A 27885-nucleotide genomic window follows, 5' to 3' on the forward strand; every position below is an offset into this window, starting at 1 on the left:
TTCTGATTAATTTTCAATTCTGTTTTTCCTCACTGTTGACAACTGGATGAGATTTTGAGTCGGCTGTTGGTGATACATGGAATTTTCAACGGACCTTGGGTAGCTTGTTTGGAGTGAGCGTAATCAATCGACATATTATCCGGTGTCCCATTGAGCCACAAACTTATACACAGGTCCCGGTAACTTTTAGTGCTTTTCCATTTTCCGACGCGAAGCATAAATCATCGTGATTAAAGTGGAACTGCAAAACATTTTTTTTTATTCGGATTGATATTTTCAAAACGCCAAACTTACGCTACAAAGACGTGTCGTTTCTGTTATTAAAAAATCCTCCGGTAATTAACAAAACTCAAGCCATTTTCGGCGATGATTTTTATTGGTGAGGAATCGAAAATAGCTTATGTTTTCGTGATGTTTGACTTGAACAGAATAGAAAACAGCACTTCATTTTTTTTTCACTACTATAAGTAGCAAAACAAACTGAAACAAAAAACTATGAAACTGAAAATACGAGTAGTCATGTAATGACTTTTATTTTTTGCAATGTTGCTGGTTCTTTGAAATTTTAGAATGGCTGCCAGATCGACGGAAATTTAGTCGGCCAAACTTTAACTCTAGGCCTTTAGTGTAAGCAGGGTTGCCACAATTATACGTGTATTTTTTTCGACAAAATCTGTTTCTTTGTATCTCGGGCCGAAAAATCTCTATCGAGCAAACTAAGAATGTTGGATGGAAAAATTGTTACTTGCAGAATATACGTAAACATATTAGTGTTTTTTGCTATTGCTCTACCTTTTTTTTGGTTTTAAACTTTCAATAAGTAAGACGATAATTAAATGTATTAACTGATGATTATTCATTTTTCTCTACGTGATGTTTATACATGTTTTTGCTTAATTTATCTGCATCTGTACCAACATAAACAGTAAGCCGATAAATCTACAAAGTTAACTGTTACAGTCTACAAAACAAATAAACAGTAAAATCATAGTCAAATGCAAAATTTTATGAACATATCCAATGTCTCCTATTATTATTAGGGGGTTATATACCTTTTTGGTCGATAAAAATGAGGGAAGTTTGAATTTATTTTTAAGTGCATAGCACCATTTTTATTGCATCAAAGTGGTATTTTTCTGGAAGTACAGTTTAACAACAACGAAAAATAACGTTTGATTTTGAGATATACAAATTATTACTGGAGTAATGGCCGTTTTCCCGGAAACGCTTTTTTTGCAAAAGCTTGCGGTGATCCTAATAGAGACTCAGCGGGTCAACAAAGTAAAAAAACTCATTATTTCATTAGTTTAGAAGTGTGCCGTGTCCTTGAACGATCGCTTTTATAAGTATTTTGGTTTCAGTGCAAACGGGAACGTTTTTCCCAAAAAATGCACGTTTTAAGCGCTAAAAATTGCATTAAAAAATGTTTTGCGGCAAAATGTAACTGTATTTTTTAAAAAGCGATCGTCCAAGGACCGGCAAATTCAATAACGAAAATTAAAAAAAAAAGATGAAGGAAATCGGTTCAGTAGTTTTCCCGCAATCAGGATCACGGAAAAGTCATTTTTTGAGAAACACTATTCCGAGATAAACGCGTATAAAGTTCCAAATTTAGCTTCTGCAGCCGTAGCGAGGCGCGCGTCAAATCGCTATAACTTTCTCCTTATTGCTCAGATCTTAATAAAATTTGTGAAAATGTTCTCAAGATGTTGTACTTAAAGATAATGCACTAAAAATTTTTTTCGATTTTTTGGAAACTAAAAAGGTATACAACCCCTTGATGATTCAATGTTGTTTTTGAATGATCTGGTTCTTGAAAATGAATCGTTCAGGTGATATTTCAATAAACTTAAAAGTACCTCAATTATCAGCAACCAATGCTGGTTACACTGCATCAACGGGAGCAGTCTCCTGGAAATCGCTACCAACACCACTACAAATCATTATGACGATACCAACAACGATGAAATCGTTCAATGAATCAAGTCAATGAATGAATTGTGTTATATCAATCGTAAATTTCAATAGATCAGTGTTTGCTACTGAAAAACCAAAAGCAGAGCGAAGCCTTAGAGCTACATTCCGATACCGACACAGACCTTGCAGCTAACTGTTTCAAATTTTAGGGAAAAATAATTTGATTTATTCCTTTTTTGATTTAATGTGTTTATTATTTAATTTTCATATCTTAAATTCGAAATTACTTGAAACGGATGTATTTACGAAGGTAATTGTCATCTGCTTTTCGATTCAAAATTAATTCAAACTTTAAATCACTGGAATACAAATATTTTGAAAAATGTCGGAATTAAATATTAAAAAAAACTTCCATGTTCATTAAAAAATGTTTTCATTTTCTCCATCCTAGACTTCATATCAAAAGTTGCATTTTAAATTCTAGTTCCTTTGAAAAAAAAAATTTAAAAAAAATTTAAATGTTTATTAGGGTGGGGAATCGTTATATGGAAAAAATGAAGCTTGATAACAGAAAGCCAGAACCAAGTTTTTTTTGTTTTATTTGGGGCCCCAAACAAATTGATAATGTTGGCAAAAAAACAAATAAATTTTCATACAAATTTGAAATGCAATGCGCCAAGCGGAGACAAAACCAATCGACTCCCGGAGAGTTTGGGGTTGTTTGGGGCCCTAAAAGGAACCGAAAAAACTTGGTTCTGGAAAATCGATCACTTTTTCCCACCCTAATGTTTATATATTTTTAATAAAATGAGAACGGAAGCTTTCAAGCGAGAACAGCATTGTAGTTTCTTTAAAATCTATTTCAATTGGTAATAAGGCTGATTCAAATTTCAAATTCTTTTTATGTCCAAGGTTAACTTAGCAAAGGGGGTGGCAAAAAATAAATAACACCGAGACGAAAAAAAAGAAATATCTTTGATCAAAGTTTGTGTGCAAGTTATGACGTTTGTAACTTGCACTCAAATAAATGTTGAAAAATAACACTTTATTATTATTATTATCTATTTCGCTTGCCTTTTGACGACACTCTCTATGTCACTGGACTTGTTTATTGCTAAATTAAGCATTAATGCTGTCGTGAAACAAACAAAATAAATAAAACGGTATGAGCTTTTTTTTCTTTCCCTTCCAATATTTAAGATTTTTCCGTTGAAAGTTAAATTTCTCATATATAAAATACTTTTAGATCAATATCTACAACTTTATTTTACTTTACTCCCCAGAAGCAAGGGTGATCGTCAAAAGTGCTTCAATGAAAAATCAAGATTAATACAAGTTTTATAATAAAATCTAATTAGAATTATCATTCGTCCGGAAAACCTAAGAAAAGAATATTTCATCATTTTGGTTCATGACTTGTTTTGCAGAACATTTCCAAAGACACTGAAGGGCTAAAAAAAATGACACCATTTACGAGATGTCATTGAACTCATACGGTAGATGATACAATAGTTGTGGTAGCACCAATAGTTGCGGCATCGCTTTTAAATTCATCGTTTAAACTAATTAGAACCGAACCCTTCCCCTGCCACCGTGTATTTACCGATACTTCATGCATGATCGGCCACAAAAGCTATCGCTCTCACTACTAAATTGCTGTATTATGCATTTATGACCTCTTAATCGATGCTTACCCACTGCTTTTGGTCTTGTAGTTCTTTTAACGAGCCTTTCACAGCTTCAGTCGCTCTTTTAGTAAACACTAACGTCAAAAATGTAAGCGCAAACATGGTACTAAGCAGAGGTAATAGACTCTAACTTCCAGTGTTCCAGTGGCACCATTTGTGAAAAAAAAATTCTTCTGAATATTTCAAAATGAGCGCCATTGGTCGCCAATTTCAGCCCTTTTCAAATGTTAGTCTAAAGACATTTTATAAAAAGTATGCAAAATTTGTTTTATTTTAACAAAGCCTACATACCCTCACTGAATTTTGCCAACATCTGACCAAATTGGCGCAAAATCCGTCTCTTAGTTAACTTCGTGCATTTTTGTATTTACTTGCAAACCGACTTGTTAACCTATTAAAAACAATATGATAAATAGTAAAACAATCAAAAACCACTTCAAGCGAGGCAAATACCTTCATTTAACCAAGCAAACACGAATGTTTTATATACCGCAACTACAGGAACACCCATTCACAACTAAAGGAACTCTACCGCAACTATTGGAACAAAAGCGTGCAACTTATTTTAGTTAATTTAAACCCTCAAAGCGGGTTCAAAGTCAATTTTAAGGTGCAAAATTATCAAATAGAACCCATTTCAACAGAAAATAGTGAAACGGACCAGCTAGATTCGTTTATCTTAGCCAAAACATGGCTAAACATGCATAACTCGTGCTTAGCTCCTCTACTATTGGGTCATTTACCCTATCTTCATAACTGTGTACAATTTTTTTTTTCTTGTCAATGAAAATTACTCTCTAAGTGGAAAAACGGCTCAAGAATGACATCCTCAGGGGGGACCCTACTCTGTCGTGGATGCAAATAAAGTGAGTATTATTATTACGTATTACGCTGTTGGCAACAGCGGCTGGTGGTAAGTTTTTCTCAGCATTTACTAGCCAAAATACCCGAACACTTTACTTTACTCTGAATATCCGCAAAAAATCACGAAAATTCATTATTTTTTGACCTTCAAAAGAAGGGCCTCCCCTTAAAAACTCAAACACTTCATGATAAGTTGTCCTATGACTGATAAAAGCTGATAAAAGTTATTTTCCCCAGTAAAATTCTTCGAAAATTACAGCCAATCATTTTCAATTTTCATTTCCAATTATCGCAGCACTCTTTCAGATACACTAGATTTTCGTCCTAGTAACGTGCTGTTATACTCAGATGAAATAGATCGCGCGCATCGTTCACGGTTACGGAATAAAATTTGACGACAAATCCCACCAAATGATCTTCACCTCAAAGCGAAAACAGAAAAACTAACAGTCCACTCAACCAAAATGAACCTCACCGAAACACTTTTTCACTGTCACTGACCGATGCCTTGACAATCTTCGTTAACTGATACACTGATTTTGTTGTTTTGTTTCCATCGCATGAAATATAATGAGGTGTTTTTACAGTTCACTTCCATGCAAAAAGCGGGAAGGGACAACTCTGAAAGGATTGTAAAAAATAACGTTTATGGATGCTTTTTTTCACTTCCACTCAAGAGTGTCAACAAATATCAACCCGGCTATGACAACAATAAACGAGCATCAAAGTTGATCAAAGCAGAAAAGTTCCAATTATATTCTTTCTAGATTTACGAGATTTTTTAGTGGCAACTAATACGCACACAGTATAAATGTTGTTCACACCTAATAAAAACGGGCTGCGGCAGGTCCATAACCTTAGCAATTTATGGCGTGTAATTCTCAATTTTAGAAATCAAAATATTTTAGTTGCGGACAATCTACATCTTGCACGATATATTTCTTGCTAAACACTTTTCGAAACACGTTTCGACAAAACCCTCTCCATCGTGTTTTGGTACAGAACCAAGAAAAAACTGGGAATAATAGTAATAATTTAAATACGCCTACCACCGGCGAACGCAGTGATTCTTGTTGCAAGTCGCGGAAAATTGTGTGAATTGCCGTTTTTGTTTGATCTCAAAGTGGTTTATGGTTTGACATGCCGCCACAGAGGAAAATATATACGCTCACAGCCGGACACTGGATGTTTCGTCTGCCAGAATGTGGGCCGTGCCGTACCGTCGTGGTCAGTTTGCTGCGGGACAGATGATGCGCAGAAAAATGATTTAGCTTTTTGGACCACCATCCTAATCCGTGCTATAATCAAAACAATCATTTATCATACGAGGATTTTAATTCGCTGCTGTTTTCTGAATTGTTACGGAATTCCGGAAATGTCTAATGTATAGCAATCTGTCACAGGATCCGATGTTGGGCGAATTCAACCGTTTCCATATTTTCGCACAGTTCAAACATTGTTTGACTTTACTGGCAAGTTGAGAGGAAATATAAACTAGGGGCTGATGAATCTCTACACCACTTTTTAAGTAGGATGGAAATAGCGTGTGTCAATCACTTTCAACTTGTACCTACTTTATCTCTATATATGTTGTATGATAGATGTCCAATGTCAGCAAGTGCTAAAAATTTTAAAATAGATTGGATTACTTCTTACTGTATGCATGGTGCATTATGCGTGGTTTATTTTAGTCCGTAGTAGAAGCTAGATACACTAAGATTCTAGTGATTCTCCCATCCACAGTATTTCCTTGTACATACAAATAGCAACTGAAACGTAAACCTAGCGAAACTCACAATAAAAATCTAGTGCTCCACTAATATCTATGCATAGTGATTCTACTGTTTCTGTTCGAGCGTAGAATATTTTTAGCACTCTCGCTGTGAATGAATCCCATCCATAGAAAACCAGCTGGTTATTCACCTGTTGGGTATATTTTCGCTGTTTATACAGCTCCCATTACGTAGATAATAAATGTACTTTCAACTGCAACTAATGCAGGCAAAATGCATGCCAACCAACGGCTGAAACGACAGTGATTTTGATGGTTTCGGTTCCTTGAAAATACAAAGTTTCACGGACGGTTTAGTTCATTCTTGGTCGTTAAAAAGGGTTTATTATTTTCACAATACAGATATTGTCGATTTAGTAAGTCTAATAAGGTATGCGGTTGTATCACATTTTGTACACAATAAAATCATTTGTTCGGCTACCTTCTAGGCCGATAATTGTTCACAATACACACTAAGTTAAGCGTAACCTATAAAAGCGTATACAGTCAAGTACTACTCTTTTGTTTGATCGGATAAAGAACACCTTAGTAACTGCAACATTTAATTCGCTGGCTCTGGAAGATTCACTCCTAGACATCAACCCTTTACAGTACCGGGTTTGGGTTTCACATCCCAAGGGTAAATTTTTTGTTTGACTAGTGTAAGGATGTAATCGTCTTCGTCTCTTTTTGCCGGATCGAGTATTCCATCAACTGACGACACACGATCGAATGCGATTTCATAGTCTATTCCGTGCACTACGAATCCGGTATGGGTAACCTCCAAGCGGGACGATCGTTCAATATTGCGGATATCTGCCAGGGTTTGGATTTTGTCGAGATCTAAAATTAAGAAAAAAAGAGTTATTTTTTGATGAGTTGAACAGTCATTTTCAGTTGAATAGTTATGTACTATATAAACATGCTCTGGTAAGAAAACGATTGGAAAACGAACTAGAAGATCCATGAAACACTATCGCGTGAGCGTTGGCGGATATGAAGCGTACCATGTCTTCAAGCCAGTATCACCAAACTTCAACAACTATCGCATGACCAAAAAGAGCGTACATCATAGTCAATAAAGATGCTGTCCAAGAGGCTGAGGGAAAACACAGAAAAGGCAAATAAAAGTGCACCTTGTGTTATACTTAGATTGTATAGGTTGTTTCTTGTTTATGAAAAGCTCTGAAAATTATGAGCCGTATTTATTTATTTATTCATCCATTTGAATATTCGCAAAGCAATCTTACGTAAAACACGAACTGTTTGAAATTTAAATAGGGAGTGTATCGAAAATTAGTTATAAACACATTTTTTATCACTGAAGTTATTTTGTTGATCATCCAAACAAAAAGCAGCTTGGAAGTGATTTAAAAAGCTTATTCTCACAGTTTCTAAAGAAAAAAAAAAGTAAAAACAATTATTGGTAATTTGCTCGGACTTTCGACTTGGTTCATCATCAGGTTTTGTAAAAATGTTTGATGGAATTGTTGGCCTTACCATCCTTCGTGAAAATCCTTTTGACGAGAACTCAATAGCATTCTATTAGGCGAAGTTGCGGGCAGTTGAGTTGGTTAATGTCTTTCTCAACGAAATCGCTATTGTTGTTTCGAACCATTTTAAAGTAGATTTACTGCAGTGGGTCGACGCCAAATTCGGCCAGAACAGTGGTGGAGTGCTGTGCTTCTTATGAATATAGAGGAAATAACCTTTCATTGTTCCTTTAGTGAAGAAACTCTCCGACTTCAATCCGCAGGACCAGATTGCCTGCCACACAAGCACTTTCTGGCCCATTTTTCCACCTCAATCGACTTTTCGTGGTCACTCACTTCCTCGCCAACAGCTGCAGTGTAGGATTGTGGTCCCGGAAGAGTACTGAAATCCTCTTTCATCATGCACGCATCTGACTTCTGCACAATCCGATGATACAGCTTCCGGGCTCTTTTGGCTAATGATTTTTGTCCAGCCGTTTGTTTTGGTAATTGGGTCCTAAAGCTATACCAGTTTTTATATATCATTTGAAAAAGCCGCGTTTCTGAACAAAACGTGATTTTTAAAAATTTTTCATCGTTCTCCTCCGATTTTCAAATGAAGAATAAAAAAACTGCTCGAAAGGTCTAAGATGACGTTTCGCTCATGTACGGTATATGAGAGAACTGTCATTTAAGGCATTACGAGCAGTTTTTTATCCTTCATTTAAAAATCGAAGGAAAACGATAAACATTTTTTAAAAATCACGTTTTGCTCAGAATATTGCACTTTACCAGCTGATATATAAAAATCAGAAAACCGTTTAATACTTTAGGACCCCATTACTTCTTCTTCAGGTTGATCTGCTTCTTGATCCGCTGTACCATTCCGAGGTATTTCCCAGCTTGTTTCGCCAAATACTATATAAGCATCGATCGGTTCCGGTTGATGAGGTTGATTACCTTCCGGTCCTGGTTAGTTTCAGATGGTCCTGGTTTTTGGCAAATCATCGAACGTATAGTGTTTCTCGAATGTCGAAACATTTTGCCATTTCGTTCTTTGAAATGCCCTTCTTTTGCATCTGAGTGTCCAAGAGACGGAGCTTAAGGACAAACAGTATTGAATCCACAAATGGCCGACTTTAATCTACCATTTGGAATTTTCAGAAGCACAAGCTTCTGTAGCATTCAATGCGTCACTTGTGAGAACGCTGCAGTGAAGCAAACGTAAAATAGCGTTTTCACAGGGAACGCATTATCTATTTCCGAGTCTTGTGCTTCTGTAAATTCGAAGTGGTGGCTCGAAGTCGACTGTTTGTGGATTCAATACCGTTTCACATTAAACTCCTTTTTAATTCGCGACATTTTGGAAGCAATGAAAATTTCGATTTCATCCAACTTGGATGACTCTTGACGAATCAAGATACTACTTACAGGTGACTACAGCGGCGCGCGTTCACGCGTTAGTGAGCAGGTGGCCTACATATCTTGATGGCTAATATTCGCTACATTCCTTATGTAATCAATAATAATTCTCGGTATTCTCGGTGTTTACTCTGTTATCAATTGACTTTATTATATATTGGTAATTTAAGAATCGTTAATTTTTTATTGACAGTAAACTCACGAGTACTTTACTACCGTTTCACGCATAGTTGCCCTATGTTTGTAGGAAACTCTTTTAAAACTGGGACAACTATGCATCGAACGGCAAACTACTTCGATTGAAAATATGTAGTTGTTCTTAAAAGGACGATTGGTTTTATTTTTTACAAAGCTGGCAAATAATCGAATGAACGTTTGCGTTGAAAACGCACAAAAATCGCCGATTTTTCATGCACTGATGAAACTACCCATGCAGCATCAATCATAGTAACCCAAAGCAAAACAAAGCCTTGGTGCTACATTCCTACTGACACTAACAGCCTCTTCCGAGTCAGGACTCGAACCTACCACGACTAGCTTGTTAGGCCAGCATCGTACCTCGAGACCAGCTGGGGATCATAGTAACCCATCAGTAGAAAAAATTGACACCTCTATCAGTGAACTCTAACCGTGATGGACAAAACAGTGGAGCTACTTCGTTCAAAAGTGTGCGCGTTAAAAGAACGGTACCCCGCCGCTTCGAAAATGGACATCGTGCGGCACATGTCAGGAAGTGGCAGTCCAGTCCACTTGCTTCGGAGCTGCAGGCAGCGGCTGAATAAGATGCTCAAGTCGATTTCCTCGGCGAGTCCCGATCAGAAAGACAAAACAAAAATGTAACAGAAGCTGTTAGTTTGTTACGAGGAAAACATTTCAGGTTGTGTTTTCAACTTGATTAGCCCAGCCAACAATTTGGTCAGTATATTTCAGTTGTTGTTGAGATATAAGAACCCTTGTACAACCTAATAAAGTTGTATAGAACGTTCTATATGAGCTTATAAGTACCAAAGTGGAGGCAATATACGTACCAAACTGGTTCGCGCAGTTAAAGATATACAACTTTGTATTCCATTTTTTACAATTCTATAACAGTTACCGTTTGCATAAAATCTGAGGTATGAACAACTCTGTTTGCTACTTAGTACAATTTTCTATTGCCATAATTCATGTATAGGGGGATTAGGGGCATAATGAGCACACGTGGCGAAATGGGCACCCCTGTTTTACGCGAAACTACGCATTTTTCAATACAAAATGGTATGTTGAACTCTTCCGTTGTTACTACAGTATCTCTTTATGTAAAACAAAAGTGATTTGTCTGTTTGAAATATGGAAATATATTGCAAAAAAAGTTGGTTCCCGGATATTGGAAAAAATATCATTATTGCGCACTACAAAATAAGCTTCTACGGTCGTTTAAATGGCTCAATCAAGTATGTAGACACATCAATATGACGTATGGGTCGTACCCCAAATTTCACCATCATTGAAGTTTTGATTTTAAATTATAATTAGTGTTAAAATCTCATGTTAACTTAAACTAATTCGATAGGGGCGAAATGGTCACCTTTAGGTGGGGTGAAATGGGCACACCTTGTCACATAAACTTACCTGAAATTCATCTCAGTAGACTTGTGAGTTTGTCTGTTTCCATAGTCAGAGTTTGTTTACAGTGATGGTGCGAACATATATTAGAAAATCTTTGAGACCGGATTGGTCAGAAAAAGGGACTGCAGGCAGAATTGGCCACCATAAGACGCGACGGGACATTTACGTAACAAACCGCCAAGTATCACGGCATCTCGCGACAAAAGTTAGACCCATTAGTTGTACTTTTACACAGTTTCAAGATATGTTCTATAAGGGTGCTCATTATACCCTAGGGAATCTGTATATTAGAGAAATGACAAGACACTCACCGTTAAGGCAACTGTCAACATCAAAACGGGCGATCTGTATAATTTCGCATTGCCGTTATCCGTTTTGATGTTGACAGTTGCCTTAACGGTGAGTGTCTTGTCATTTCTCTAATATACAGGTTCCCTATTATACCCCGTGGGTGCTCAATATGCCCCAGTGGGGTGCTCATTGTGCCCCACATATCGACTGATTGCTAGTTTTTGATGCATAAATCTAATTTTTGTTTTTCACCATTATACGATAAACTTTTCAATTTGTGAATAGTGTACCTTCAATTATAGATAGGTAATTCAAGTTTTGCACTGAAGACAGCCTAAAATTTTTGTCGTTTTCCACGCTTAAATCAGCAACCAAGTCAGGGTGCTCATTATGCCCCTATTCCCCCTACATACAATTTCGTTTCACCCGTATTTTGATTCTATTACGATGCTCTACGAAATTAAACACAGCAGTGTGTAACATGTAAGGGTGTGCGAAACTGGCTTTTCTGGTGTCGAAACGAAACGAAACGAAATTAACCCTTAATTTCGGTTTCGCCAAATTAGTCGAAACGAAATCAAGGTGGATTTCGAGTTCTCGAGACGAAACGAAATTGGTCTCCAAATTTCGCGAAATTTCGCGAAATTTCGAAAAATCTAAAAAATGTTTTTGAAACATAGCATTACAATGATTTGAATCACAAGGTGCTTACCTGGTTGACGAAGAGTAACGTAGGTATCAGATATCGAAAAACCGACAATGACAAGAATATCAAAAATGGAAAACTATTATCTTGAAGGATATACCTATCCATTTATATTAATTATATTGCAGGTAATAAAAGCGCGATAGATACAAATGATTTAAAGTTCACACTTGAAATATCTTTGTAAATAATAATTTAATAAACTTCTGAACTGATTCTTTTGGTTTGAATGAAACTATGTTTAAAATAGTAATCCTTCTTAATAGCACTTTCATTATTCAAAAGCCAAGTTTTGTCCGAGAGCTCAAACTGGAAAACATGAGAGATGGTAGGTAGGTTTTCAACCATTCCTGTGAGTTTTGGTGTCCCTAGCAAAGATAACTTTTTTAATGACTTGACTTAGTTTTTCCCTAAGCAAACGTAGAAGCGACGAATCCGATAAGCAATTACTCGGCGCCTTTTGATGCATTTCTGTATTCTCTAAAAGCAGCAAAATTCACCGGAATGGTTAAAAAGCTGTAACACCTTTTAAGGGCAACCATTTTGAGCTTTAGGGAAACTTTTTTTCGCTTTTGTCGACCAGTGTTATTGAATTTTTTTTAACACCGTTTAGTCAGATTAGACCAAGTGACATCTTCATCTATTCGAGGAAAATAAACTTCAAGTTAACTATTCTGTAAACTTTGAAGTTGTCAATATTTGTGCGCACTTTTTTTTTGTATAAAAATTACAAGAAAAATACCGGAACGATGAAGATTAAAGAAAAAAAGTTATATATGTTCAAAAAAAATTTTTTTTCACAGCGTGTTTATTTTTGGAAGGACAATATTTTTCTCTACAACTTTGCCAGAGACACTATGCCAATCAAACAAACTGTTTCGGTTGTAAAAATATTTTAATTGTATAAGAGTGCTCTATTGGAGATTAAAAATATTTTTTCAGCTAAATCGATTTGTTTGTCTGGCATAACTAGTGTCTCTGGTAAAGTTGCAGAAAAAAATGTTGTCCTAAAAAAATATGCCCTGTGAGTTTCAGCGATACCAAAAATAATAAAATGCATTTGGGGCCATTCCTAAACTACGTGGTCATATTTTGATCCCTTTCAATCCTACTAACCCCCCCCCGTGGTCGTTTGGTAAGCCCCCTCCCTCCAGTTCCCCTCCAACTTTAACCAGGTGGTCTTTTTATTTGCCAAGTGCCCTAACGAAAAATACTCTGAACATACATGTGAGGTAAAATTTTGAAAAAGCAATTCTAATCAGACTGTTCCTGTTCGCAATACCGATAAAAATTAAATAATTGATTAAGTGAAGACGACAATATTTGTGTGACAAACTCGATGCGAGTGAAACTTTGGTTGTATGTTAGCTGATTCTACACTAACAATGATTTTGCCTTGGGCTTGAATTAATAATTTTTTGCCTAAAATGTATGACGAACGGGCCTTTCAAAAATGCACTATTTCATTACCGTAACTGAATAATTAAATATTCTTCAAATCTCGTTGTTTTTATTTTTATTGTATTTTAATACTAATTGTGGATAGGCCCGTTATCCTGAATTTTCCAGAACAAATAAAGATAAATAAAGTAAAAGAAAACGCCACATCTAATTAAAAACAATCAGAAACTTTGAAGAGCAAAATGTTACTCATTTTGATTTTCATAAAAGAATTGATTTATGATCTTATTCTGCAAATATATGTATAATAAAGTATGTAAAATTTATCAAAAAAAATGTTAACGAAAACAGATTATTAGTCATTGCGCAAATTGTAAATAGAATTTTCGGTAATATCATTTTCTCAAAAACAAAAATAACAAATAGATAACGGTTGTTTAATTTTTAATAATATTTCATTATCTTTAACAAATAGGGTATCGAACGTCTTCGTCAGTGGTTTTCTTCGGCCCCATTTTGCATAAGATTGCTGAAGAAAAACTGCCGAAGAAAACCACTGACGAAGACGTTCGATACCCTATAATGATTTCATTACCTGAAAGTAATTAAAATACGCTATTCTGTTGAGTATATTCAGAATGATTTTCAATACAATTTGTTGTTCAGTATAAAAATAAATAAAATTTATTTAAACAGTTTGATCATCTACGATAAATTTTACAATTTTTTTGGATGTTGAACAAAATATAAACATCTTTCTTTCTACTATCTGTTCACGAGCATCCAGGTCTTATATATTGTTTCCAAGACCAAGGCGTTGATTTTTTTACCGGTCATTGAGTATTGAAATATACTTTTAGGAAAAATGTCACAAATCCCCACGCATTGCAAAATAGAATTATTATTCTGTGGAAGTAAATGCCATATAAGGCAAAGCCTGTTTAAAACCGAACAAATATTTTCTTCGTTCGGGTAAATTTGAAATATGTTTCAAAAATTTGATCACAGCTAATTGCTGACAAATCGCAAACTTTCCGTGACACCTATGAATTATCAAGTCGTGCCAAGTAAATTTATTAATCAAAAAAAAAATGCGAAAGCTTTAGTCTTGGTGGCAATAAAAAATCATAAGTCAGAAAAAAGACCACGTGGTCTTTTCGTCTTCTATGTCTACAGAGTTGATAAAATTGAATCTCTCACAATGTTCAAAAAAAAAACAAATGTATAATGAAAATACCGTAAGAAAAATAAAGAATGTTGAATCCAAAAAAAAAGTCTTCTATGTCTGACTTTTATTACACGCAAAACTATTCCTTACTACTTTAGAAGCAATAGCGCAAAATTACCTTTTGGGTAACAAACCTATTACTTAAAAGGCAATAAAATTCTTCCCTAGTCAAGTAACAACACATACTGTCATATATTTAGCACGTGTTACGGGAGAACGACTATCTAATAATGGTCGTTTCAACCACATGCAAATTTTTTTCTATCGCAAAATGCTCCCTTTCAAGTAAAAAAAAATCACACACCGTCGCATATGTTGCACATGTTAGGCCTCTGCCAGGCTGAATGCCAACGCGAGCGATCGGGCGAGATTCTTGCCGTCGGTAAATAAACAGCCGTAAGTAAAACTGTTCATTAACCTTCGGCAGAAATCTCGCCCCATCGATCGTGTTGGCGTTCAGCCTGGCAGAGGCCTTTCAAGTTTCTTCTATCTCCAATTCATCCGGTGTGCGTGTATTAGTTCGCTCGTTGTATGCATACGGAGTAGCGAAAAAATATGACAAGAGCTGCCAAGCAGCATTTTCCCCGTCATAGAGTGAGCAAACGTTGATGATTTTAAAGACTTGAAATGCGCCTTAAAATGACATCACGATCTGTAAACTGCGTTAGAGAAAAACAAAAACATTCGCTTTCTTGCAAGCTACCTACAGCACATAATCGTTGGTTCATGGAAACTTATTTGGACCTGTTTGAAAATACAAAACTTGTGCCCATCCAGAACAATATTCGCAACTTCGGCAACTCTGGTCAGACAGTATTACATATTTCCATTTCAAGTAAACACTGGGGGACGAAACGAAAGTGTTTCTAATTAGACAATTGAGGTTGACGGTTTAGATTCTGATTATGAATGGATGAAAGGGACAAAAATAAACCAGATCTTTGCATCAATACAAATGTAGCGAGTGAAGTCTTGCTAACACATGCAGTGCGGTGCTTGGCTGTATGTTCTCCTGCAGAAACACATACAAGCGTGTGGCCGTCATAATTTTTGTTACTTTTCAGTTGTTACTAATTGTGTATAATGCGCAGTCATAAGACACAATTAGTAATAAAAAATTGCCCTAAAGTAATAAAATGTTCCCCGTTTGCGTTGGGTGTAGTAAACCAAATATCTGTTGAGATTTATTCAATTAAATTTATAGTCGCAACGAGCACAAACCAGAAAATAATGTGCATCGGAAATTTGGTCCGAAATTTCGCGAAATTTCGTAATCGTCGAAATTGGAAGTTTAATTTCGCGAAATTTTAGGCGGAGTTTAGCGAAATTCAACGAAACTTTTCGGTAATTTCGCGAAACCGAAATTTCGCGAAATTTCGGGAAATTTCGAGTTTTGCGAAATTATACGAAATCATTCGAAATCTCGCACAGCCTTAGTAACATGTACTGCGAAAAAATTTTGCATTATATACAACCTAAATTTTACAAATAATAAAAAAACATAAAATTGAGTAGCAACAATTTCATTTATATTTTTTTTAATGAGAAGTACGCGTACCATTAACTTAGTGTACATTCTTTAGTATGTATTAATTATTGAGGTTGGATGCGGCATTTTTCTTTATTATATTTTACAAGGCTGTGTTCGCATGAGGAAGTAAAGCCGTTGGCGCCGGTCCGTTAATAACGGGTCGTGATTTAGGGTCCTGGGTGTGGAGTCGCCTCCCTGGGCGTCGGTGATTGGCCACAACAGTGGCGGAACTAGACCGACGGAAAATAAGCGAGAACAAAAAAAAGGCTGTGTTCAGCCTCGAACCCCCAACGTTCCGATCACTGCTCTCATTCCCTATCCTCAGAGTCATTTTACGATGCTGCATGTCAACCAATTTTATCTAGTACTGTTGAACGCCTCAAATCGTATGAACCTGTAAATCGTATATAATGTCACTTATTGTCTTCAATGTTGACCCAAACCTATTTATAAACTCTGATGTCAATATGTAACTCAATATTGCCTTATATACAAAGAAATAATAAAATGCGATCTGCATTGACCTTCTTTTTAACTGTTAGAAGCAATTGCAATCAACAAACATTAAAAATCTTTCCCATGTTTATGTAAAATCCGACTGTATGTGCCATTTTTTTGGGTGATTTTTCTTTTAGTCAAAACTGCGTTCATGATTTATACCCAATTCTTTAAATCTTTTGGGAACTAGATTTTAAAAACCAGAGTTGCTGAAAAAGACATTTTAAATTAAATTAAATTTGACATAAAAATGGTATCATTCTGGTACTGTTTAACGGTTTCGTGTTTCATAATAGACGATTTCAACTGTCACGAAAAAGTAAATTGTATGAAATTTATTATGCAATCATCTTACAACTGTTATAGGAGTTTTCAAGGAATATGAATATCAACGTGGATCACATAAATTAAAAATCCTACAATTTTGCACTGCAATTAAGTTTAGCATAGTAGACAACTCTACTGCGATAAAACCTGATTTTTTGTGTGCATTTATACGAGGAACAATATGCAGTCATATATCACGGACTGTACGACCCATATATGATGAAAGATAACTTGAACTGGTTATAACATGAACTTTATACAATTTCGATTGAAACTGGATGTTTATACGATTTTGTATTGCCATTTTTATACGATTTCTGGTTATCTCGGAGGTGTTAAAATAACAGAAATTGTAACAAAAATGATTCTACCAGTATCCAAACTATACCAAACTTTGTTACTTTGTTGTATCAGCTTTCTAATCAAATGTGATAGCAAAAAGAACAGTATAATAACAACCATTGCACACTGGAAAAAATTAACCCAAATTCCCACTAATCAGAAGCTGCTGGGCTGGTAACCTGAAACATAGCATTTCTTGTGTAAAATTGGTCAATAAATCGATTGGTGATGATTTTATTCTGTGCAGGGCACGGGAGAAGGTCTATATTTTCAAAAATACGCAAAAAAAGAGTTAAACGAAGAGTTAAACGAGAACGCTAAAAGGTTAAAAGGGGTGAAGTAGACCATTTCTCGTGCCCTGCACAAAATAAAACATCACCAATCGATTTATTGACCAATTTTACATAAGAAATGCTATATTGCAGGTTGCAAGTCTAGCGGCGATTATTTAGTGGTATAACCGGACCCCACATTTCCACTCAGATCCTATAGGACCCTCACTTGGTTATAGTTAAGATGCGCCCAAAACTCTCCGTTATTAACAACATTCGGTACCGACGCCCGACCCGGTAAGCGACTGAAGCAGCCTGACCTCGCCGAAAACTACGTGCTCGCTCGAAGAGGAAGCTGAACGAATGTTGGGACACCTGCAAAACAGCCATCAATGTGGGACGAACGAAACAACGACGATTATAGAAGGGTGATGGATGGGGAGAACGCTGCGCGAGCGGCGTAAATGCCCAGTAGTCAGCCTATATACCTAGTAAGCCTATACACCAGAGAGACGCCGAGACACTCACCGTTAAGGCAACTGTCAACATCAAAACGCGCGAGTTGTATCATTTTGCATTGCCGTTATCCGTTTTGATGTTGACAGTTGCCTTAACGGTGAGTGTTTTGTCATTTCTCTAATGTATAGGTTCGCTATATATACCAGAGAGACGTCAAGACACTCACCGTTAAGGCAACTGTCAATATCAAAACTAGGGAGCCTATACATCAGAGAGACGCAGAGACACTCACCGTTAAGGCAACTGTCAACATCAAAACGGATAACGGCAATGCAAAATTATACAGCTCGCCCTTTTTGATGTTGACAGTTGCCTCAACGGTGAGTGTATTGGCGTCTCTCTGGTGTATAGGCTGATGTATTCCCAGTACCATTCGTCAGAATGTAGAAAGACACAGATAAAAGAAGATGCTGCGAACCCAAATCTTCCGGGAGAAAAAACGCCGTCTGGAGGAGGAGAAGTATTCAGAACTGAAACAGCTGCATCATTCTCAAGAAACGCGAATGTTCTACCAGAAACTCAACGCATCCAGCAGAGGCTTCGAGCCGGAGTGTGCCGGGATAAAGATGGTAGTTTCTGACGGACGATCGTGAAGTGACCGAAAGGTGGAGGCAGCACTTAGACAAACTCCTGAATGGCGCTCAGGCAGAGGACAATGGCGACGGAGAAAACGACTCCGTAGGTGCGACAAACGTAGAAACGTGAAAAACAATAAATAAGCCACTGAGTGGAGCTTGTAACGATGCGCGAGAAAAGCTGGCCACCTGTTTGCACCAACTGATTGCAAGAATTTCGAATACAGAACAGCTACCGGAGAAGTGGAAAAATGGTCTACGACGTACCAAATCTTTACCATACGGCAGATCCTCCAGAAATGCTGTGGATACAGATCCCTCATGCACCACCTACTCATCGACTTCAAAGCCTCGTATGACACTATCGACTGAGAAAAGCTATATGGAAGGTCATGGACTTAAACGGTTTTCCGGGGAAGCTGATTAGACTGATAGAGACTACGGTGGATGGGACGCAGTGCTGTGTGCGGATTTCGGATGGATTGTCGGGTCCATTTGAATCCCGCAGGGGGCTTCGACAGGATAATGAAGTCTCCTGCTTGTTATTGAACATTGCGCTACGGGGTGTAATGAATCGAGCGGACTTCAACACGCGGGGTACAATTTTCAACAAATCCAGTCAATTCGTATGCTTTGCTGATGACATGGACATTGTCGGCAGAACAACTGCGGCAATAGCGAACAATACACCAGACGTAAATACGTCTAAAATCAAATATATGCTAGCCGACGGAACCGAAGCCGACCGACGCCTAGGCAGTAGCATCATGATCGACGGTGATGAGTTCGAGGTAGTCCACGAGTTTGTCTATCTTGGCTCACTGGTAACTTAGGACAATGATACCAGCCGTGAGATCCGGAGGCATATTATCAGCGGAAGTCGTGCCTACTATGAGCTCAACAAGCAATTGCGGTCGAACAGACTGAGGCCCCGTACGAATGTAACCTGTACAAAACGCTCATAAGACCGGTTGCTCTCTACGGGCATGAAACAATGTTCGAAGAGGACCTGCGAGTACTAGGAGTTTTCGAACTACGAGTGCTAAGGATGATCTTCGGCGGCGTGCAGGATAACAGGACAGGGAGGCGGAGAATGAACCATGAGCTCATGCAACTCTACGGCGAACTCAGTATTCGTAAGGTGGCTAAAGCTGGATGAATACGCTGGGTAGAGCATGTTGCAAGAATGCCAGACAATTACCCTGCCAATAATCTAGTGAATTGGAGAAACGTTGAGAATCAGGTCATGTTATTTTGACGGAATGACAAATGAATAATAATAATTGATGATTGGCGTGAATACCTACGAAGAGGACTTACGCCACAATGTAGGCGGCGTAGGTGATAAAATGAGAGAATTCTAAAAAGAGGACGGACTGCGCTGAACAATGTTTGTAGGTATACAGACAAGCGTTGCGCACGAAAGAACATTATTTTATCGTCAACTGTCTACCATTGACAAGCATATCGTTAAGATGGCACCGAAGACAAGCAGCCAAGCTTAGGATTCCGTACGTTTTATATTGCCAGGAAAGCTTGCTTAACATGCTGAGTCCGAATCTAAAGCTAAACTAAAGCTGTTAAAAATACAGTAGCTTCACGTAAGTTGTTTCATTCCTTTTGCCAAGTACAATTACAATCGGCCCTTCCCAGGGCCCTAAACTCGTTTTTGAAGCAATGCTGAATATTACTACCTTGCAAATTATTAAATGTGCAGTTCCAAGCAATTGAAAAGAGGTGCTAAAATTTCTTCAAAAAAATATTTACTACTGAATGCGATAATACCTTGTTTATCGAGTTGGTTTGTATAAGGGATGTGTAAAACAAATTAAATTGACAGATTGATGCAACTAAACAGCTCTGGAAAATCGTTTGATAATTAAGTTAAAAGAAATATAGTCCAAGAAATAACAAGAACATGAGAATCATCCCCCTTTATATCCAAATGGCTTTTCGCAATGACCAGAAAATTAACAGACTTGCCGGGTGTCACTATTGCAACAACACTAATGGTGCTTCTTAGCGCCACTAATTCATTTATTTGAAGTAGTTATTGTTACTACGTGCCAAAATATTGCGGATAGAAAACGGCAAAGAAATGTTCCGTTTTATTTTTCAAAGGAAAGTTTACGAGGCTTTTCCCCCACTGAGAGTTCGCTTATAAATCATTTCATCGTCGTACGACGTCTGTGCTTGAATTGCATCATTGCGGGCACGCAATTGATTGAATTATAACTAAATAGACTATGAGATTTTACCACTTTACTATAAAACAATATTTCAAAACAATTAATAATTGGTTCAGTGGTAACAAATTTATAAGCTTCTGAAATCTTTCATTCCGCCATTTTGCTCCTTGCTTGATTTTGTGCCTGCCTACAAAAGTAAGGCGTAGTTCTACGTATAAAAATCGAGTTCGACAATTTCATGAATCTGTGCTTTTTTCAACGAGTGAAATCAGAAGTAGAACCTCTAGCGTATGAAATCAGAATTGATTTTGCATTCATGGTTGATTGTTTATTTTGGTAAGTAACTGGTACTAAGGCGATCTTTGGCAAACGAAGAGAAATCTAAACAATCATTAGCATCTTCGAAGCCAGTGCCATTTTGGTACCATTTCCAGTTTCACTTTAAATCAAAATAAATCTCTGATTGTAGACAGCATTACTCACTAGACAACAATTTTAACACCGGTATGATATAATATTTCTCGACACGTGAGACTGTAATCGTTTCCTAGCTGAAATTGTCGGCGAAGCGCGACGTGTTGGAAATTTTCACGAAAAAATAATGATCAGGATTAATTTACTTGACTTTCTGCAAATTAAATTCCTCGCTACTTTTTTAACTGCGTCAATTTGATTCCTCGCTTTTAGTGACATTGTCCTTTCCTTTTTGAAATAGTGGGAATCTGTTCTCGTTCTAGAAAAACTGAATGCTAGTATTTGTTGTGTATCGATGTGTCAACACCGTAACGATGACTCATTATTAAATTTCAAACAAAAACTTGCATTTTAGATGATTTAAAATACATGCATCAGTTTAACGTAAAAAAGGATTATCTCTCCAGGGTTAAAAGGAAATACAACCCAGTTTTGATTCAAATTTATAAATTTCAAATAACGATATGGATGTTGATGCCCACAAAATGCTGTGAACTCGATTTCTGCAAATTGAAACTCATTTAATGTCCGTATTGTGTGGTTCACCAGCTAATTGGCTTATTCACGCATCAAATTTGAAATCGACATAAGATTGGTGTATTGGTGATCTACCAGGTTTCCGATGTAACTACCGATTGCTTGCAATAACAACTTTAGCTAAATCTTGCAGTAGAAATTTATAACAAGAAAATCGATGGAAGCATCTGTATCTATCGAATGATAATTACAGACATTCATGTGCTTAGTGTTCAAATATTAATTGAACACGATATAACAAACACCATCAACAAGATAACCAAAACCCCGTCTCGATAAAATATCGCAACGGCAAGTGAGCGTCATGTCATCTTTGTTCTCTGATCGTCACTCAGCAGACACTGATCACGCCGCAATCAAACTTATCTGTTAAAAATTCCATTCTGGATGTTGTTGGTAACGTATAGAGTGGAATTTTTCCAGGATTAGTTTGATTACCATCAACATTCAATGAGTGCTTTTTGTTTTCACCGATGTTACGAACACTGCTGCGGTTAGATGAAGAATCATTATCTTATCTCTGGTTGTATTATTTTCTGGAATAAACCGCTGAACCCTCAACGGCAATGACCACCAACTTATCGTTCAAAATCTATCGGCAAAAAAAACTAACTGCGACCTACCCCTTATCACGTAGTACCAGTGATTCGTGTCGCCGTTATCGGTTCTTCGGGCCTGACCGCGTCGTATAAAATTGTCCCACTGCAGGGTTTTCTCGTTCCTGCGCAGAGATACTAAAACGATAAACAGCACCACGCACAGAATAAACAGCACAAATGTCAGCAAAAACATTTTGTTCGTTGCACTGATCACCATCTTGCTGCCCCGATCGACTAGTGCTGGTGCTACCGATTCAAGTGCGACCGCCCACCACACCCGCATCACCTATTCACGATCTATCGTTTGACATCTTCTGTTTTCAATTACCATATTTACACTGATTCTATCGTGAATTCTAGTCACATCCGGTAATCTTCAGCTGCACTGCACCGCGAAAAACAATGACAACGAATTATAACAGAGGAACTTCCGTATGAAATAACAGGTTATAAGATACGCCTTTTGTTCAATCGCTCCATCAGCTCCCGATAATGATTGGATCCCATCCACAACAATGTCAAAGAGTACCACAGAAGGTATAACCTCCCCAAACCGTGTGTATTAGCTATTTGGCGAGTCGAGTACACATCTAACATGAGCGTGAGTTATTCGCGAGAATATTAGAGACCGCTAAGTGCAGGTGCTGGTAACCTACCGAATGTCGACCACGCGGTTCACCCCGCGTTCGAGAATGTGTTGTGTATGTATCTTTTTAGTACCAGCTTCGAGTAGCAGTAGTTAGCTATAGCAAGCATGTGTTAATAATGCCGCTCTGTGATTCATACCATTTGAAGATGGTACTTTGGGGAGAGAGAGAGAGAGAGCGCTCGATAAAGAGCATTAGAAACAGTGTAATTTTGCGAGAGAAGCAGAATGCGCGATTATCTAATACCGCACGTGCCGCGATCGACTGCGTGTATGGATGCTATAGTAGGCTGGTTAAATGTGGGATTGTTGCCGTCAAATTTTTGATAAGATTCATAGCAATTATTCCAACAGCCCACCTAATTTTGACCTGAAGTTATCGAAACCCTTCTTGATTCGCTTGATTTTAACCCAGTTTTAACCTGGTGCATCATAAAATTTGTCATTTTTAGTCAACCACCGTTGACGCTTCTTTTCAATTTTAGCGAACAGCGTTTCAAAGGCCACATTCCTGGCATCGCTAATAGGTCTCGTTTATCAGTTTAGAAATTAACGATAGTTCGCAAATAAGTGAAGTTTTGTCTATCACTAATAACACGCGTATCATCTTTCAACTAGGATAATTACAAAATAAAATTATAACTTGAATAATAAGTGTATACAAGAAGTTCTAAAAACAATCTCTGTGCGAGCCCCTTCTTCAGTTTATCATAACTTTAACAAATACGCATACGCGACACTATTCCTACTAAAAATAGTATTAGTCAGCAAATAATGAAACAGAAAATGGTTTTAAGCAACAGTAAAGATACGCCTTCTGCTTTCCTTAAACAAGTAAACATCATTATTTATTTTTCTCGTGAGAATAGCTTCATTTCCTACCGGAAGTTTTTATTACGTTGCCTATTTGATTGATTACACACGCTATCTTTCTACACTTGAACCGTGTATGCTTAATACTCGAGGCTGCCACCTACGTGTATTTAGTTAGTTTTTCCGCACAAAGTACGGCAGCATACTCAGTGGAACGTTGTAGTTGCGAATCCACCGTGGTCCGGTGTAAACCGTACCACTGTTTCCATCGGTCCATGTTCCCTGTGGAAGGTAAATATCCCGGGAGCGTACATTTTCCTGAAGAACTGGCGCCGCTATGATGTCGTCACCAAGAAGAAACTCTGCGAGAAGTACAAAATATGCTCGTCATTTGATTTGATCAGTTCAATAGGACGCAGAATACATACGATCATAGATCTTTTGCGCTATCGTGTCGTCAGGGGAAATCCACCAAATCGGAGGATTTACGGGGTAACCATCGGAAACAGCAAGCTTGAAGCGCTCCATGATCTGCGGGGTATATTTTTCGTGCAGATCGGTCATCTTCTTCGAAATTTGGATTGTCTCTGCATCATAATTCCACGGAACGTAAGAAAATTGAATGCTTGGCATAAACACATTCGCCTGCAACCAACGTATGAACATTTCCTTATTCGGTGGATGGTCGTTATACCCATTGCCACCAACCATATCCGGTAGAACTAACGGGTAGCCAACCATGTTCATCTGAAGTAACGTGGTAACTAGCGTCGGCAGTCCATTATTCCAGTTCCACTCGGAGTCTTTATCAATCATACGAACGAAGATGGGCAGATCCTGGGTACGGTGAGCTGAACGAACCTCCACCAGATCACCAAATTTAGCAACAGTTCTTACGTAGGTATCTACTATCACACTGGGATGTTTAGAACGTGGCCCATTCAAGACGGGGTCCGGAGGAGTCCAACTAGTTTCTCCAGCATCAAACTTGAAGCTATCAATGCCGCTTTCATCCAGAATTGCTTGTAACCTGGCAGAAAACCATGCGGCTACTTCTGGTTTGGAAAAATCTACATACGAAGCTTGATTTTGTACACTATTCCACCATTGCGTATCTGTACTGCCGCTGTGGTTCGCAACCAGATATCCATTGCGCTTGGCTTCGGAGTACCATGGTTCACATCCTTTGTTGATGAAAGGATGAATCCACAAAGTTATCCTGGGAAAACCTTTCGCCCTTATATCGGTGATTGTTTGTCGAATGTTTGGGAATTTCTTGGTGTTAAAAGTGAGCGAACCGTAGCAAACCTCCCAATCATCGTCCAGTTCGTATTGGCTGTTTGGCCATCCATTTCGGATGATTTCGTCCGCAAACTGTAGGACCACCGTTTGATCGATATCTCTCTTGTATCTTGCCCATGTTGACCAGATGGGGTATTTCACCATAGCTTCCGCGGGATGACCGGATGGTTTGCCCAAAATTTGCTTCACTGCCTCCATATGCACCTTCTTCGAGTCACTGGCTACGCCCACTTGATAAATAAAAGAGTACGTAGAATCGTAAATATCATACGGTAACGATTTCTTCACTTCCAAACACATATACCCAGGTTCACCATAATTTTGATCAATGAAAAGTGGTGCTTCATCCTCTACGTAGATGAAGGATCCAAGCGAATTCAACCAATAGCGATCAGCTACCGCACAATTATCGGCCTCCTTAGTAAGGAAGGAATACTCGTCAAAGCGTAGTTTCTGGATCGGCCAATACTGGTACTTTTGTTGGGGACCACCATACCAATTCGATCCAATCATCCGAACACAATCGATAACCTGGGAACGGGATCTGGTAGCTCTGGCTACTGTGAGCAGCGAAAAATCATTCGTGTCCATCGTTTTGCTAAAATCGGTCGCTTCACCATCTTCGTTCGTCAACCTGAACCCATTTGCTATTTCCTCATAGTTCCCTACGGGACTTATATCTCGACCTAATAGAATCCTTTGAACAACCACACCTTTGCGTTCCACCGTAAGCTCCCGAGTGTCGGTATGAACCGTAGCCTTAACACCGTCCGCGTTAAACTCTAGTGTGTAGTGTGTAGCCTGCGCTCCTGCTACGAGCAGGAGCAGACCAATAACAACCTTAGTATTAGGCATTGTTATTTTTTTCTACGGTCAACTTCAGCACTTGCACCATCACCAATGTCTCACTATAGTAGTTTCGTCCAGCAACTGATTTTTGTAGGTGCTGAAATGCGCTTTTATAGCATCTTAGAATGCGATGATTACAATCTGTCAACATTTGAAGGCTCGAGTAGCTGGCTGCACATATCATTGTGTAAATCTGCCACAAGTGGATCATCAAATGTTGATTTTTATTCATGTTATGTAATGATAAACATTACTGCAATTCCAACCAGGGCTACAAATTAATCATAATATGATTGATGTTAGAATTCGACACTTGAAACATATCGTTATACGGATCATTCCATCTTAAGGGGAGACCCTACTCTGGAAAGTTGAAAAATAATGAATTTTCGTGATATTTTTTTCGGGTGTTTAGAGAAAGGTGAGGTGTTCGGGCATTTCGGCTATGGATTAAGGTATATTCGAAGATGTATCTTGTGTACCGTGGGCGCAAATATAGTGAGTATTACGCTATTGGGAGTGTTTTTCTCGAAACCATGTTTTTTCAACTGGTGGTAAATTTTTCTCAGCATCTACTGAACCGATTTTGCTGAATTTTTTTTAACATGTAAAAATGGATTATCTAACTTGTTACGTAGCCGTTTTTTGATATCTGAGTTTTTCAATGTTTTATGATTTTTTAAATAGTGATTTTTCATGAAAAAAAAACAATTTTTTTACTAAAATGGCCGCCAATTTGGCAATTTTTGGAATTTTCAAAAACAGCTACGTAACAAGATAGATAATATGTTTCTATATACTGAAAAAAAATTTCAGCCCGATCGGTCAACTAGAGGCTGAGAAAAACTTACCACCAGTTAGGTACTGATTTAGAGAGAGCATCCACGTTCCCAGCTGCCAACAGTGTAATACTCACTATATTTACATTCACGACATGGAAAATACATCTTCAAATATACCTTAACCAATAGCCAAAATAGCCAAACCCTTCACTTTACTCTGGACAGCCATTTCAGCCAAAATTCATGATTTTTCTACCTTCTAGAGTATGGTCCCCCTTTAAGTATGCATCAGATTGGACTTAATGTTTGGGGAATTGTTCATATAAGAATACTATGAACTTACCTTACCTTACCAATCAGACGAGAGCCGTGGTGGCTCGTGCTGTATCAAGAATTTGTCGCCATGTTGCTCGGTTTTGGGCTGTGTTTCGCCAGTTCCCCAGGCGTCTCATCACCCGCAAGGCTCCTTCGATCTGGTCGAGCCATCGTGCACGCTGCGCCCCTCTATTTCTGGTGCCGGCAGGGTTGCTGAAGAGAAGTGATTTCACAGGGTTGCCGTCCGGCATCCTTACGACATGACCGGCCCACCGCAACCTATTAACTTTCGCCAGGTGTGCAATGGGATTCTCTCCAAGCAGCGCGTGCAGTTCGTGGTTCATGCGCCGTCGCCATTCTCCGTCGTCCGTCTGTACTCCACCGTAGATAGTCCGTAGCACCTTCCGTTCAAAAACTCCAAGAGCGTTAAGGTCCTCCGCGAGAAGCGTTGTCGTCTCGATCCCGTAGAGGACTACCGGTCTTATCAGGGTTTTGTACAGCGTCAACTTCGTGCGTCGTCGCACTCGATTCGATCGAAGTGTCTTCCGGAGTGAAAAGAAGGCACGATTTCCTGCCTGGATGCGTCTCTGGATCTCTTTGCTGGTGTTATTGTCGGCGGTCACCAGTGACCCCAAATACACGAACTCATCGACCACCTCAAGCTCATCACCGTCCACAGAGACTTGAGTTGGGAGGCTGATGTTGTTCTCCTTGGAGCCTCTCGCTCGCATGTATTTTGTTTTCGACGCATTTATCCGCAATCCGATCCGTCCAGCTTCGGCTTTCAGTCGGGCGTAAGTTTCCTCCGCCGTCGCAAAGTTACGTGATATGATGTCGAAGTCATCCGCGAGCCCAGAAGCTGAACAGACCTTGTGAAAATTGTGCCCCTCGTGTCGATACCCGCCCTCCGGATTACACCCTCAAGGGCGATGTTAAACAGCAAACAG

At 38.3% G+C, this 27885-nt stretch overlaps 2 protein-coding genes across 2 annotated transcripts; both read right to left on the minus strand.

Annotated features, from left to right (window-relative positions):
- Nucleotides 1-6563: 6563 nt before the first annotated feature.
- On the minus strand, nucleotides 6564-22924 carry LOC129732326 (uncharacterized). The gene is made up of 2 exons (XM_055693131.1): nucleotides 22256-22924; nucleotides 6564-7083 (listed from the first exon to the last, which is right to left on the minus strand). Exons 1-2 carry the CDS (start codon nucleotides 22512-22514, stop codon nucleotides 6839-6841), a joined length of 504 nt encoding a protein of 167 aa, XP_055549106.1. The 5' UTR covers nucleotides 22515-22924; the 3' UTR covers nucleotides 6564-6838.
- An 823-nt stretch (nucleotides 22925-23747) lies between these two features.
- On the minus strand, nucleotides 23748-25939 carry LOC129729495 (myogenesis-regulating glycosidase-like). The gene is made up of 2 exons (XM_055688103.1): nucleotides 24119-25939; nucleotides 23748-24052 (listed from the first exon to the last, which is right to left on the minus strand). Exons 1-2 carry the CDS (start codon nucleotides 25845-25847, stop codon nucleotides 23865-23867), a joined length of 1917 nt encoding a protein of 638 aa, XP_055544078.1. The 5' UTR covers nucleotides 25848-25939; the 3' UTR covers nucleotides 23748-23864.
- Nucleotides 25940-27885: the final 1946 nt, after the last annotated feature.

This window comes from Wyeomyia smithii, chromosome 3 (genome assembly GCF_029784165.1).
Source record: "Wyeomyia smithii strain HCP4-BCI-WySm-NY-G18 chromosome 3, ASM2978416v1, whole genome shotgun sequence".
Taxonomy (NCBI): domain Eukaryota; kingdom Metazoa; phylum Arthropoda; class Insecta; order Diptera; family Culicidae; genus Wyeomyia; species Wyeomyia smithii.

Excerpts from the sequence above, each read along its gene's own strand:
- LOC129729495 (XM_055688103.1), bottom strand. The coding sequence starts at position 25,847 with ATGCCTAATACTAAGGTTGTTATTGGTCTGCTCCTGCTCGTAGCAGGA. Across the intron at positions 24,053-24,118 it reads AGCGCAAAAGATCTATGATC|AGTTTCTTCTTGGTGACGAC; the intron begins GTATGTATTCTG and ends TACTTCTCGCAG.
- LOC129732326 (XM_055693131.1), bottom strand. The coding sequence starts at position 22,514 with ATGCGGGTGTGGTGGGCGGTCGCACTTGAATCGGTAGCACCAGCACTA. Across the intron at positions 7,084-22,255 it reads CTGGTACTACGTGATAAGGG|ATCTCGACAAAATCCAAACC; the intron begins GTAGGTCGCAGT and ends TCTTAATTTTAG.